This window comes from Thamnophis elegans, chromosome 1 (assembly GCF_009769535.1).
Source record: "Thamnophis elegans isolate rThaEle1 chromosome 1, rThaEle1.pri, whole genome shotgun sequence".
Lineage (NCBI taxonomy): Eukaryota > Metazoa > Chordata > Lepidosauria > Squamata > Colubridae > Thamnophis > Thamnophis elegans.
In genome coordinates this window covers 168586878-168602150 of record NC_045541.1, presented here as the reverse complement: position 1 = coordinate 168602150, position 15273 = coordinate 168586878, and the positions used below count along the sequence as shown (strand labels likewise).

General features: G+C 46.1%; 1 protein-coding gene across 1 annotated transcript in view; it reads right to left on the bottom strand.

Moving 5' to 3' along the window:
• Positions 1 to 210: 210 nt before the first annotated feature.
• TBXA2R (thromboxane A2 receptor) overlaps positions 211 to 15273 on the bottom strand; it is a 47462-nt gene continuing 32399 nt past the window's right edge. The window contains exons 2-3 of the mRNA XM_032222873.1: positions 9141 to 10104; positions 211 to 565 (exon numbers count right to left, since the gene is read on the bottom strand). Of these exons, the coding sequence (XP_032078764.1) occupies positions 296 to 565; positions 9141 to 9959 (1089 nt within the window). The 5' untranslated portion in view covers positions 9960 to 10104 and the 3' untranslated portion in view covers positions 211 to 295. The remainder of the gene's footprint in view (positions 566 to 9140; positions 10105 to 15273) is intronic.

Genomic DNA, 15273 nt, shown 5'->3' with positions numbered 1-15273 from the left:
AATTCGGTTACTTGGCAACCGGCATGTATTTATGTCGGTTGCAGTGTCCTGGGATCATAATATGACCTCTTTTATGACTTTCTGACAAACGAAGCCAGTGTGGAAGCCAGATTCACTTAACCACTGTGTTGCTAATTGAACAATTACGGTGATTTGCTTAAATGGAAATTTCGGGCCTAATTGTTGGTCACAAGTCGAGGACTACCGGTAAAGCATAACACTCCAGAGCTCTCTTGCCCTGTTAAAGAGGGAATCCTATGAGCTGGACCTCTCTTGGGCTCAACGTAAGATCTTGCTAGTGGAACACAGATTCCTGAGTAAATTTCCTCCGTAGGGATGGGTTGAGCACTGGGTAGAGAGAGACAATAGAAGGCCTGGACTTGAAGCTGGGGTAGACGCGTCTCAGCACTGCTCGGCGGAAGAGGATGTAGACCCAGGGATCGAGAATCTGGTTCCAAGTGGCCACCCGGAGGTAGATGAGCAGCAACTTCTCGGTTTCCTGTGGGATCTGATTGGCAGGCAGGTTAGAAGGAGCCTCTTGAAGAGATGTCTGGAGAATGAGTATCTGGAGAAGAGAAAGGTGGGATAACAAGAGATCAAGTTATACAATAACATTTCAACACCAAATTAACTTTGCCCAAAGAAGCATCTATCACAAGGGGTGTCAAACGCGCAGCATCATGTTGTCGTCACGTGACGTATTGTGACCTTCCCCCCCACTTCGCTAAACCGGGGATGGGCATGGCCAGCGCGTGACGCATCCACCCCACGGGCTTCGAGTTTGACACCCCTGATCTATTAGAATTGGGTTTCCCAAACTTGGCAACTTTAAGAGGTGTAGACTTAAACTCCCAGAATTCCCCAACCAGCATGAGGAAATGGCTGGCTGGGGAATTCTGGGAGTTGAAGTCCACACCTCTTAAAAGTTGCCAAGATTGGGAAACTTGGTATTGGAAGATTGCTAGGAGGAAAGAATACAAAATAAACTTGTTTAACCGTGTGCAAAATAATAAATGCTTTCATAAAAGATTGAAAACCCTTGATGGATTTTTGTTGTTGTTGCTGAAAACAGTTAAAAATGACCTGGGTGATTTTTATTTCTGTTAATTAAAAAAAAAGTTGAATATGAGGAGAGGAGAAATATGCATGAAAACTTTAAAGGGAGAGTGAGAAAATAAGCTTGTTTTTAAATGCTGCAAAGAAATTTGGATGCTGCTGCTTTTATGTTTTTCCTTTCTGCATTTTTTCTTTCATCTTTTTTTAAAATTAACATTCTGCTTTAGATATTTTCAGGTTACTTTTATTTGTGTAAAAAAAACTTTCAATAAAAATTATATGTAGATGAGAAGAGAGATGTGGGAATGAGTAGAGTCAGAAAGAAGACCCCCCCCCCGCTCTCTCACACACACAGAGTACCACTCAGAATCAACCTTGCTGAGTGCAAGGACCCAAATCAAAAGGCATGTGTAATTCAGGTAGTCCTTGACTTATAACCATTCATTTAGCAACTGTTTTGAAGTTATAATTTATTTATAACTGGTAATCATACAGTGCAGCACAGTCCCCACAATCATGTGATTAACATTTTGGTGCTTGGCAACTGGCATATATATTTATGAGGGTTGCAGTGTCTGAGGCTTACACAATCACCATTAGCAACCTCCCCAGTGGGGAGTACAGTAAAGTATAGTATAGCCTTTATTGTCATTGTACAAAATTAATACAATGGAAAAGGAAATACATATTTAATTATACAGGTATTAACTGCAGCTAGTATTGTATTTGCAGCTAGTATTGTAAGTGATAACATCCCTACGGATGAGAATGTGATTAGGAAAATTGAGTTTTGAGTTTGAGTTTTATTAGAATTTGTAGGCCGCCCTTTTCCCTGAGGGGACTCAGGGCGGCTCACATAAAACTGGGAAGGGGGGAACACAAACATCAAGATAGAAGACATATAATAAAATGGTAGGCAACATACATTCATCATTCGGGAGGGGTAACTATCCTTATCCCCAGGCCTGACGGGCGAGCCAGTTCTTCAAGGCTATGCGGAAGGCTTGGACGGTGGAGAGGGTACGAATCTCCACGGGGAGCTCGTTCCAAAGGGCCGGGGCTACTGCTGAGAAGGCCCTCCTCCTTGTGGTTGCCAGCCGACACTGGCTGGCCGATGGAATACGGAGGAGGCCTAGTCTATGGGATCTTATTGGTCGCAGGGAGGTAATTGGCAGAAGGCGGTCTCTCAAGTATCCAGATCCACTGCCATGTAGGGCTTTATGGGTGATTAATAGCACCTTGAAGCGCATCCGGAGATCGACAGGCAGCCAGCGCAGCTCGCGGAGGATGGGTGTTATGCGGGTGAATCGAGGTGCACCCGCAATCACTCGCGCGGCTGCGTTCTGAACTAGCTGAAGCCGCCGGATGCTCTTCAAGGGCAGCCCCATGTAGAGCACATTGCAGTATTCCAGCCTAGAGATCACAAGGGCCCGAGTGACTGTTGTGAGAGCCTCCCGATTCAGGTAGGGTCGCAACTGGCGCACCAGGCGAACCTGGGCGAATGCCCCCCTGGTCACAGCCGTTAGGTGGTGGTCAAATGACAGCTGTGGATCCAGGAGGACTCCCAAGTTGCGAACCCTCTCTGAGGGGTGCAAAATTTCACCCCCCAGCCTGAGTGTTGGAATATTAGTCAAATCTTTGGGAGGAAAACACAACAGCCACTCGGTCTTTTCTGGGTTGAGCACAAGCTTGTTAACCCTCATCCAGTCCATAACGGCCTCAAGACCCCGGCTCATCACATCTGCCGCTTCATTGAGTTGGCACGGGGCGGACAGATACAATTGAGTATCGTCCGCATATTGATGGTATCTAATCCCGTGCCTGCGGATGATCTCTCCCAGCGGTTTCATGTAGATGTTGAATAGCAGGGGGGATAAGACCGAACCCTGAGGCACCCCATAATTTAGGGGCCTAGGGGACGATCTCTGCCCCCCCACTAACACCGACTGCGACCTGTCCGAGAGGTAGGAGGAGAACCACCGTAGCACGGTGCCTCCCACTCCCACCCCCCGCAGTCGTCGCAGAAGGATACCATGGTCGATGGTATCGAAAGCCGCTGAGAGGTCAAGGAGGACCAGGATGGAGGAATGTCCTTCATCTCTGGCTCTCCAGAGATCATCAATCAATGCGACCAAAGCGGTTTCTGTGCTGTAACCGGGTCTGAAGCCTGACTGGAAGGGGTCTAGGTAGTTTGCTTCCTCCAAGGACCGTTGGAGCTGAAAGGCCACCACCTTCTCAACAACCTTCCCCAAAAAGGGAAGGTTGGAGACAGGACGATAGCTATTAAGAACAGCTGGATCCAAAGATGGTTTCTTCAGGAGGGGTCTCACCACCGCCGCTTTCAGTGCGGCGGGGAAGTTCCCCTCCCGAAGGGAGGCGGTCACAACCGCCTGGATCCAGCCTCGTGTCACCTCACTGCAGTTCGTAACCAGCCATGAGGGACACGGATCCAGAACGCAGGTGGAGGTACTTACAGCTCTCATGGCCTTGTCCACATCCCCGGGGGTAACGTCCTGAAACTCAACCCAGAGCTGTTCTACTTGGTCCCCCTGTGCCTCGGCTGGAACTGCGGGGGTGGAGTCCAAGTCCGACCGAAACCGAGCAATTTTGTCCGCTAAGAATTGGGCATACTCTTCAGCCCTGCCCTGCAAGGGTTCCCCCGCCTCCCTTTTGTTCAATAGGGAGCGGGTTATCCTAAACAGGGCGGCTGGACGGGACTCAGCGGATGCAACCAGGGTGGCTATGTGCGATCTTTTTGCTGCCCTAAGTGCTCTGGTGTATTCCCTGGTGCAGGTGGTTACCATTGCTCGGTTCGATTCGGACTTATCGGACCTCCAACGGTGCTCTAGGCATCTCCTCCGGCGCTTCATCTCCCGGAGTTCCTCGGTAAACCAAGGGGGTCTCCGGGATCCGCTGCCTCGGAGGAGCCGCAGTGGCGCAATCCGGTCGAGGGCCTCCGACGCTGCCGAGTGCCACGCAGCAGCCAGAGTCTCCACCGGACTGTGGGCGAGAGTGTCAGGAATAACCCCAAGCTCTGTCTGGAACCTTGACGGCTCCATAAGGCGCCTGGGGCGGAACCACCTGGTCGGTTCCTCCTCCCTACAGTGGGGGTTTGGCCTCCGGAAGTCGAGCCTCAGTAGGCAGTGGTCTGACCACGACAGGGGTATGATGTCGCTCCCCCTCAGACCAAGATCACAAATCCACTGCTCCGAGAGAAATACAAGGTCAAGCATGTGTCCCGCTGAGTGGGTTGGGCCTCGAATTACTTGGGTCAAGCCCATGGCTGTCATGGAGGCCATGAACTCCTGCGCCCCATCAGAGTTTTCACCGAGCGACGGCAAATTGAAGTCCCCCAGGACCATCAACCTAGGGATTGAAGTCCCCCAGGACCATCAACCTAGGGAAAATATTAGAATGTGCAGAAATAAACAGATTAACACTTGCTATCAAGGAAAAAGAACAAACTTAATATTAGATGACATGGGAGGTATTTTATGGATGGTTGGAGAATAAAAACAGAAATGGAGATCAGTGGAATAAAGAATTAAGATAGAGATGTAAACAATATGATTATTATTATTAATATGATCATTAAGAGTATACCTAATATTATATTATATTTTCATTAGAAGATACGTTAAGAGGGAGAAATGAAGAGTGATAATGCTGATAATTATTATTGCAGGATTAGAGAATCGTTATCAATGTAAGAAATATTGTAAATTTTGATGACACACTGTTTAATGGAAGATGATATGTTCAATATAAGCAACCTCCCCAGCTGACATTCAACAAGCAAAGAGAATGGGGGAAGCTGGATTTGCTTACTGACCGCATGATTCATTGAACTGCAGTGATTTGCTTAACGACCATGGCAAAAAAGTTATAAAATCAGGCATGACTCATTTGCTTAACAACAGAAATTCTGTTCCCAATTGTGGCCATAAGTCAAGGACTACCTGTAGTGTCACTGCACCAATGTTGCAATTTATATGCTTATATCAGATCTCATGACACAAGTGGGAGGGTTATTTTTCACACGGCTAAAACAGCTATCAACCGTTAAATTATTGGAGAAATGGAAGATGCCCTTCCTTCTCAGAAGATGGAGCCAAACAGTCTGCTGTATGGAAGGTCCAGGCAGGGAAGAGCAGAGTTTTGTTGTTCTAATCTAAATTGTTTCTCATTTGAAAATAATGTTTGTTTAGAGCACATATGTTAATCATTTTTTCTTCCTTCAAATAAAGATCGGATTCTTATTCCTTGCTTCCAATCAAGACTGAAGGAAATCTGACAACTAATATATAATTGTGACATTTATACATCGTAATTGCCTGTTTGTTATCTTGGCATTGTCGTAGTTTCTGACACAAACAGCTGTTTCCAGCCTCTATTAAACATATCCAGTGAAGCAAAGCTGGCAAGCTCTAATTCCACGGTCAAACTGCTTTTACCATTAGGAAATTCCTCCGAACATCCAATCTTGGAGGCATGCTGGCATTTTTAAAAAAAAGGAGATTATTTAATAATCAGCTTAGAAGCATATCAATTAATATATAAATTCATCAATTAAATTTAGATCCATTTGCACTCTTCAAGTAGGCTTGCCACAAAATGCAGGAAAATGTAAAACTGTAGCCGAATTGGCAAATTGGAACATTAATGAATCTAGCCATTCACTAATGAATTAGCTGAAGAGTCTTTTTCAAACTTGCCAACTTTAAGACATATAGATTTCAATTCCCAGGATTCCCCAACCAGCCAGAATTCTGGGACTTGAAGTCCACAGATCTAAAACTGGTTAAGTTTGAAAAACACAGGTTTAACTGATCAGCTGGCTTAACTACTAATGGGTGTTGTATAAAATTGGGTAGAGGAGAATTTGATTTCTACTGCTGCTTTTGCCCTGTTGCATTTGAGAAATGTGTTTGGCATTAAGAAAGAACTCTTGGGTCCCAACTACATGCCATTTCTCAGTGCCATATCTTGACAAAGGAGCCTCATTACCTGTCTGTTCCTAAGGTAGAGTGAAGCCACTCTTGTCTATCTTCAACCCACTCGCCGTTCAAATGTTTTACAAGCATGGGAACTGCAATCCTTGATTCAACCAAAGGTCCAATGATGGTTTCATGTTCCAAATTTAGGCAGGCCAATACTTTTGAGACTGTTGGAAAAAATATCCATCTGGTTCAGTTCCAAGCCGGGAGAAAGAGGCTGATTGGAAAGATGGTTTAATGATGAAGCAGAACCACCAAGTAGGGGTGGGATTCAGACGGTTCGCACCGGTTCGGGCGAACCAGATGCTAATTTTGCCTCCAGTTTGGTGAATCAGTTGTTGCAAGGACCAGCTAGATATGCCCACCCCTCCCCTCCTTTCCCAGGAGTCTCCACATGGCCAGGTAAGTGCAGGGCCCACACAGAGACTCTGGGAGGGCGAAAAATGGACCTCCTGGAAGTCTGGAAATAGGCCCGTTTCTGGCCTCCGGAGCCCAAGGGAGGCCTGATGTCAGCCTCTGCTTCACTGCTGCTTTTCGGCTGCCATTGAAACGGGGAGGGGGGGCATGGTATTTGGGAGGGGAATCATTCTGTACTGGAGGACTGTTTATTAGGGAGTTATTCTCACCTTCTCTTTGCGCATTCCATCCTGATGATGATTTTTGAAGATGTCTCCCACCTGACAGTTGGGTGAAATACGATTGGACTATGGACTGGGGTACCAAGGGGAGGGGAATGAATCATGTATTGATATCTATTGCTTTCGCGCCTTTTTATTCAGATTCAGCTTTGCTTCTATTCGTTTGTAGCCAGTAAAAGTACACTTAATTCTGAAATATGGAGTTGAGTGGTTTCTTTCTTGGTTATTACATGAAGGGGCAGTGACACCGTTTTTGCCCTCCTGGAGGCTCGGGGAAAGCCTCCGGAGCATGGGGAGAGCAAAAAATAGGCCTACCAGAAGTCCCAAAACAGGCCTGTTTCCTGCCTTTAGAGGGACTCCAGAGCTTGGGGGAGACCGTTTTCATACTCCCAGAAGCTTGAGGAAAGCCTCCATAGCATGGGGAGGGCAAAAATGCCCCCCCCTGCCATGATGCAGGAGGCTGAGTAGGCCATGGCCACCATGGCCACACCCACCCAGCACCTGGGCAGAGAACTGGTTGCTAACATTTTTCAATCCCACCCCTGCCGCCAAGCATATGGTTCTGGTGAAGCTGACCAAATGGAATTGAGAGTGGGGGATATTTATACCTTCTCTTGGGCTTTGCACTTGAACTTCCTGTTCCTGTGCAAGAACATGTGTTCTATTGGTTATTTTCAGACTCCCATAGGGGCCATGTACAAATCCTAGGAGTTTGAGCTACGTTTGGTTGAGGTTTCTGAGGGTGATGCAATGAAGGGGCGTTGGGCAATTCCTATCATGGTTGAGGGCTAATCCTATCTTTGTTGGATCTTGGGTAAGGATATTTGCTTATGGATAGAGCTATCTCTTTATCTCTTAAGTGCTGACAACTGCAGAGGGCTATTAAGAAGATGGAGGCTGCTTTCTAAGAGCGTGTTTCTCCATTTCTCATCCAGGGAAACATAATATTCTGCCTTTTTTAATATTTCTCAAAATATTTCATTCTTCTAGGAGAGGGATGGGTAATAACTTTCTACAAGACTGACTAGCGGGATCCATCTCTGCTGTTTGTCCACATCCTTATTTATAAATATGCATACTTGAAAACCTCTGTGCTCCAATTTTCACTATTAACAGGAGATAACTCCCAAATTCCATTCCCTGCTGCTCCAAATAAATCACAGTCTGATTCCATCCTCCACTTGGCCTTTTTTGGAGAAGATTTAATAAAACTTTGGCAAGTATTGCGTTGACATTATGGGTGTTTAGTCAAGGTCAGTTTTCCTTCCAATGCCTCTGGCAATAAATAAAGCTTTTCTCCTACTCAAACATCACTGATAGATTTTATACAATAAGCCCATTGGTATCCAGAACTGTATGTCTGTGTGGATTAGGGAACAAAGAGAGTTGTAATCAATCCGATGTTGGCAAAAGGAAACAGGTCTTTCAGATCTGAAATGTTTGCAAAGTTTTATTAGAAAGTCTTTATTTTAAAGGTTATTTTAATTAGTCCTTCCTAATTAAGGAATTAGGGGTGTGGTGGCTCAGTGGCTCAGTCACTGAATTTGTCGATCAGAAGGTTGGCAGTTCAGCCGTTCGAATCCCTAGCACCATGTAACAGAGTGAGCTGCCGTTACCTGTCCCAGTTTCTGCCAACCTAGCAGTTCGAAAGCATGTAGAAAAATGCAAGTAGAAAAATAGGAACCACATTTGGTGGGAAGGTAACAGTGTTCCGTGTGCCTTCGGCATTTAGTCATGCTGGCCACATGACCACGGAGATGTCTTCGGACAGCGCTGGCTCTTCGGCTTAGAAACGGAGATGAGCACCACCTTTTAGAGCTAGGAATGACTAGCATTTATGTGTGGGGGAACCTTTACCTTTACCTTAATTAAGGAATGATAGTTGCTTTAATCAAAATAACTTGGAAGCTTGGACATTCTAACACACAAAGAGCCAGCCTCCAATATTACTTCTTTTTTATGGTAAAGTTTCTGGCATTATTTTTTCCCCTCAAAAGATTTAATCTCTTGTTTTATTTAGAAAATAAAAATGGCAGAAACTGAGAGATTGAGAGGAAAGTGACGGAGAACAACCTCACTAGCTCTATCCTATAACTATTATTACATCAAAGTGTTATATACAACTTCCAGAAAGTTCTTTAAAATAATGTACCATACATTTGCTGCCAACATTTTTTTAGTTGAAACAAAGTACAGGGAGTCTTCAGCTTTACAGACCCCCCCTAAGCGGTTTACAGAGTCAGCCTCTTGCCCCCAACAATCTGGGTCCTCATTTTACCAACCTCAGAAGGATGGAAGGCTGAGTCAACCTTGAGCCAGTGAGAATCGAACTCCTGACAGTGGGCCTGCAGGACTGCATTCTAACCACAGCTCAAATGGTTGCAAGTTGAGGACTACCCATAAAAGAGAGGCTTTCTCTGGGGAAAAAGGCTAAGACTTGAGGACTCACCAACAATGGAAGCCAACAGACACTTGCGATGACCATGATCATCAAAAGCTGGACCATCATCTCCACCTCGCTGTCCCTCCGGCGCTGCACGGATTCAGAGTCATGGTAGACTCGGCAAAGGGTTACAACGCTGACTGTATTGAAGATGAAGGAAAGACCCACAGAGAGGAGGCCCAACAGGGCAAACAGGAAGCAGAAAACAACATTCCGGGCATCATGGACCAAAGTGAGAAAACACCAGGAGTTAGGGTACTGCAGGCTATAATTCCCTAGGCCAAAGAAGGGCAAGAGGCCAAAAAAGAAACCCAAGGCCCACACCACACCCACCAAGGTCCAGGCCCTGCGTTTGGAAATACCCGCGGACCGGGAAAAGGGTCGGTTGATACCCACAAAACGCTCTCCAGCCATGGTGGCACCTAACAAGAGAGGGCACTGCCCGAAAAAGACCATGACGAAGCCCATGAAATTGCAGAGGTGGCATCCAGGATCGACATCCGTCCATTCAAAGCGGAGGAAGTGGTAGGGAATGACGATGACGAAAGTGAGCAGAAGGCCCAGGAGGTCTGTCACCACCAAGCCGCAGAGGAAGACTAAGAAGGAGGAACCGGATGGGCTCTGCATCTTCCTGGAGGAATTGACCAGCGCGCCCAAGGCAAAGAGGTTGGAGAAGAGGCCAATCAGGCCAAATGTTGTGGCAAACCAAGGAGATGTAAGGTGTTCCTGGCTGACATTCACTCCCCTGAAGCAGGATCCAAGATGTCTAGCAGCGCTGGAGTTCCCCAACTCCATAGTTGCGAAGTGGGAGATCATCTCTGACATTTTTCCAATAGGGAACAACGACAACTACATTCAGCACAGTCCCATGACGTAGCATCAAGACAGGTCTTCTCCTGAAGGTGTGACAGTGCCCCACCAAAGTTTTCTTCCTTCCATTCTGTGGATAGCAAGGAACCTGCTGTGTTTACTTGAGAGGAAGATAAGGAAAAAGAGGAGGATCAGTCAGCATTTCATGCTTTAAAAAAACCAAACCAGATTCCCCAATGCGACACACCTAAATCCTGAGATGCAAAAGACGGACATTTTTTGATCTTTGTAGATGGTGACGCAAAGCATGTGTTCTGAAACATTTTGCACCATTTATTCTAATGATGCTATCTACAGCTTGGCGGCCTGGCCCGACACAAAGGAGGCATCCGAGTGGCAGGTACAGTACATGCATGGGTGCATAGCTCCAAATGGAGCTTTGCTGTTGTGGCCCGCCAGTGGTCAGCAAATCTGGCAGCAGATTCGGACAGTGAGGAGGTTGGGGAGGAACATCGGCCAGTCCTGGAGTCTGGGGAAGGCTCTGATGAGGGCTCTGTGTCGGAGGCAGAGAGGAGGCCAGAGCCATATGCCAGTTATTAGCTGCCTTCAGAGTCAGACATCAGTGAGGCAGACAAATAGCTGGAGCCTGTTCCCAGTGTGCGCATGAGCAGAGTTGCCAGATGAAGGGAACAGCTAAGAATCAGGGGTCAACTTGGGAGTAAGGTCACAGGTGGACAATGAATGGCCCCTCCCAGAGGAAATAAAAGAGGAGCGAAAGGGGGAGTGGAGTTTGCAAGAGACAATTAGTTCACTTAATTGGCCTGTGAGTCTCCGAGACTCCTTGCTAAGTTTTGCAGTTATCGGCCTGTCAGCTCTCCAAGTCAGATAAGGTCTGTGACTGTAAATCCTCCTTTGAAAGACTTTGCTGGATGTGAATGAGCAGAACTCACAGTAAATTAATAAAAGGGGTTTTTGTCGGGACAAGGAGTTTTCTTCATGCTCTCAGGAAGCCTAGGTCAGAACATTTGCAGGTGAGCAGAGGGTGTTTGCACTCATACCCACTCGTACTTTAGCGAGTGGCAGGCCCTTGTGCTCATGCAAATGGAGGGTCTTGAGTGGAGGGGGTTTGTGCTTGCTTGTGAAGCTCCATATGTGTGAGCACAGGGTGCTTGCGCTCAAAGCTCACACAAATGAAGCTTCACACAAGCACACTTGTCCATTTCTCCCGCAGCCAGATTTTGAACTGGCTATGGCCCTATAGTGGGCTGTTGCCCGGGGGTTAGGAAACCCCTGATCTACAGGGAGTGGAAACAAAGAGCAAACACTGGTATTCTCTTACAAGCATTGGAACGTTTACTCCCCATAAGTTCCACCTTTGAGATTTAGTTTTATGCATAGTTAGTGTTTACAGGATATATTTAGATTGCTGAAAGCATTCACATACATCATCTGGAAATCTTATAAACAAGCTGACCAGAGTAGCTCAGGACTATTATCAACACAATTATGAAATGTATAGTTACTTTCATACACTACCAAAATGAGTACGCTCTGCTTTGTGAATTAATTTTGGATATTTGTCTAGTTTAGGTTGGCACTTCATTTTACAGCCTCCCAGGTTCCCATGTGTTTATTTTAATTTTAAAAAAAATTGAATCAAGCAAGACAGAGAGATTGGTGGATACCAAGAGAGACATCCCTTGAAAAATTTCACCCATTTGGAATGTCTGCTTCTGAGAGTACATAAGTTTTATTATCAATCATTGATATTTGCAGTGCTACAATACAGTACAATACAGTACAATTCAGTACACATCATTAATTGATTATGGGAGGCTGAATGAGTAGCCAAAATGATGAGTACTAAACATTTTTTCCCCATAAGGAATAACGTGATGAATCACAAGGCAGCCAACACCAACAAGTTCTAGCTTGTGAGTCGAGTACCTAACAAATGATGAGTACCGGGACAAAAGTTCCATGTCAAAATGTGTTGAGTACCAAATTTGATGAGTTTCAAACAGCTGAGTAACAAGGTACCACCGTATTCTCTTTTAACTTATCTCAACCATTTTTTAAAGCTGTTGTGCTGATATCTTTCTCAAGTGCATGATAACAAAATCTGTAATTTAATTTACTACTGTGAAAAATAAGTCTTTCCTCATTCTTGTTCTTTTGTAGTATTTTACAGGTAGCTTATGACTTATCATTTAGTTCAAAGTTGTGGAGAACTTTCTCCCCTCCACAAACACGCAGAGGGACTTACAATCTGGTTCTGAAGTTCCGACCGTCATTCCTCCCCTCCCGGTCATGTGACTGCATGTTGGACACTCAGCAACCAGTCCCCATTTACCGCCATTGTCACATGACCACATTTTACAATGCTTTTGCCAAAAATTGTCATTTACTTCCAGTTTTCAGTAAAAGTGGTTCCTAGGGGACAATTGCTTCACTTTATGACTGCTATAATGCTGCATTGCTTGGGGAGAAAAAAAAAAACAATGTTTATGATGTCCAGCTGCCGATGTCATCCTTGATTTCAGCCGAGCTACATTAGTAAAACATTAGGAGAAAATTTGGCCAGGACAATAATCCTCTTTCTGTTCTTTGTTTAAAAATACTTTAAAAATGTAATTCTTTCCAGCTTCTCTCATCAATCATCCCACACAGATTGAGATGGGTGGTTTGGTTTATTGTAACTCTTTTCTAGTGCTTTTTCTCTCTTATGATGCAAAACGACTTGGCCCCTCTCAAATCCCACTGTGCTGAGTCATCATGCCGAGGTGGCGCAGTGGTTAAATGCAGCACTGCAGGCTACTTCAGCTGACTGCAGTTCTGCAGTTCGGCTGTTCAAATCTCACCGGCTCAGGGTTGACTCAGCCTTCCATCCTTCCAAGGTGGGTAAAATGAGGACCCAGATTGTTGTTGGGGGCAATATGCTGACTCTGTAAACCACTTAGAGAGGGCTGAAAGCCCTATGAAGCGGTATATAAGTCTAACTGCTATTGAAGGGATAAGCAAAGAACATTGAAGATGTCCACCAAGAGCAATTAAGCTCAGAATTATGGTCATAAACTGTTTCAGTTGTAAATCGAGGCACCCATGTGACTGGAAGTAATTTTCCAGCTTTTGTTGTGGTCTGCTGGCAGCCTGTGGAGCTGGAAGCAGAGTCGGACAGTGAGGAGGTTGGGGAGGAACCTGGCGTCTGGGGAAGGCTCAGACAAGGCTCTGTGTTGGAGGCAGAGTGGGGACCAGGGCCATCTGGGAGTTATGTGCTGCCTCTGGAGCCTCCAGAGTCGGACATCAGCGAGGCAGAGGAATAGGGGGAGCCTGTTCCCAGTGCACGCATGCGCAGAGCTGCCAGAAGGCAAGAACAGTTAAGGCAAAAGGGGTGACTCGGGAGTAAGGCTTGGAGATGATTGGCCCCTCCCATAAGGCATAAAAGAGGAGCAAACGGACATGAGGTTTTGCAGGAAGCAACTTTGTTCGTTCTGGTCGGTTTAAACTCTGAAGCTCCATTTTGACTCTGTGCTCTGTTTGGCTTTGCAAAACTAATTGGCAATTAGATCTTTGGCAGTATTTCAAGGGAGATAAAAGGTGGGTGCTTATCAGCCTTATCCCGAAAGACTGTGGCAGACTTCTGCCGGACTCTTTACAAACTCTTTGTGACTCATTACGGGCTGTGAATGAGCAAAATTGACAGCCATTGAAATAAAAAGAGAGGTTTGGGGACTAAGCGTTTAATTTTTACTGTCTCAGGAAGTCTAGGTCAGAACAGGTTTTTTCATGGTAGTCATTCAGCAAACACCATTGGGTGACCTGATGACTCAAAGGTTAAGAAGCTGGACATGGTTTAGGTTTAGGTTTATTGGTTTTGTATGCCACCCACTCCCGAAGGACTCCGGGCGGCTCACAATAAACAGGGGAGGGAATAAATAAGATAATACAAACAATTTTAAAATCCACAACAGTCACAATTAAGATGGGGCTGGGTGTTTTAACAGCCCCCAGCCTACCGGAACAGCCAGGACCTAATAGCTTTACGGAAGGCTGGGAGGGTAGTAAGGGTCCGGATCTCCACGGGGAGCTCGTTCCAGAGGGCTGGAGCAGCAACAGAGAAGGCTCTCCCCCAGGGGGTCGCCAGCCGGCATTGGCTGGCAGATGGAACCCGGAGAAGTCCAAGCCTGTGCGATCGAATTGGTCTTTGGGAGGTAATTGGCAGGAGGCAGTCTCTCAGGTACCCAGGTCCGATGCCATGTAGGGCTTTATAAGTAACAACTAGCACCTAACAACTAGCTGGAAAGCCAACATTTCAGGTTAGAGATCCATGCATAGCATGATGGGATGAGCACCTGTCTTCACCTACTTCCACTTAGCAGTTCAAAAGTATATCAATGCTGCCAGGTCTTATTTTGGGGGGGATGTCTTACCCACTTACTTTAGTACTGCCACAGCTAGGCCTCCCATGCCCCAACACCTGTTGTACTGCTGCCTGACTTCTGCGGCTGCTCAATTGAGCCTGGCAATTACTGATACAGTTGCGCTGGCCATAAAGCGACTCACCCTGTGGACGGGACCTGAATTTATGACCTTTATATGACAGTCTTTAAGCAAATTCCATGGTTGTATAAACAGTTTCTGGTTTTTGGCAAAACTGTCATAATTCATGGTCATAAGACCGTGGGATGCTGCAAATGGCTATGTGTGCTGGCTGGTTGCCAAGCAGCCAAAATATAGTCACATGACCACCTGGGCAGGCAACATTGGAATTTCAAAATCGGATTATAATTAGCTTTTTAGTGAAGGGGTCCGTTGTAACTTCAAAAGGTTGCTAACTGGTTGGTTGGAAGTCAAGAACTATTTGCAGATACTTTCAGTTAGACCCAGTGGTGGGATTCAGTCAGTTCAGGCCGGTTCATGCGAACCGGTTGTTAAATTGCTGGCTGGCCCTGCCCCTTCCAGGAGATCTTGTGTGGCCCATTTTTGCTCCCAGGAGGCTGCAGGGAGGCCTACTAGGCCCAAAACAGGGTGCGGGGGGGGGTACAGCGCGGCCCCTCCAAGGCCCATTTTTTGCTCCTAGAAGGCTGCTTGGAGGCCTACTAGCTCCGCCACCCCTCACCCCCTCCGTGGCCTGTTTTTGCTCCCAGGAAGTGTACAGGAGGCCTGCCTGTCACACACCCCAAGCGGTCATTAGGGCAGAGAACTGGTTATTAAATTATTTGAATCCCACCACTGGTTAGATCATGCTATTTGCTATTGACAACCTAAAAAACCACAAAAAGAAATGGCACTGAAGGGATATAGTCAAGATAGAACTTTGGGTCAATGA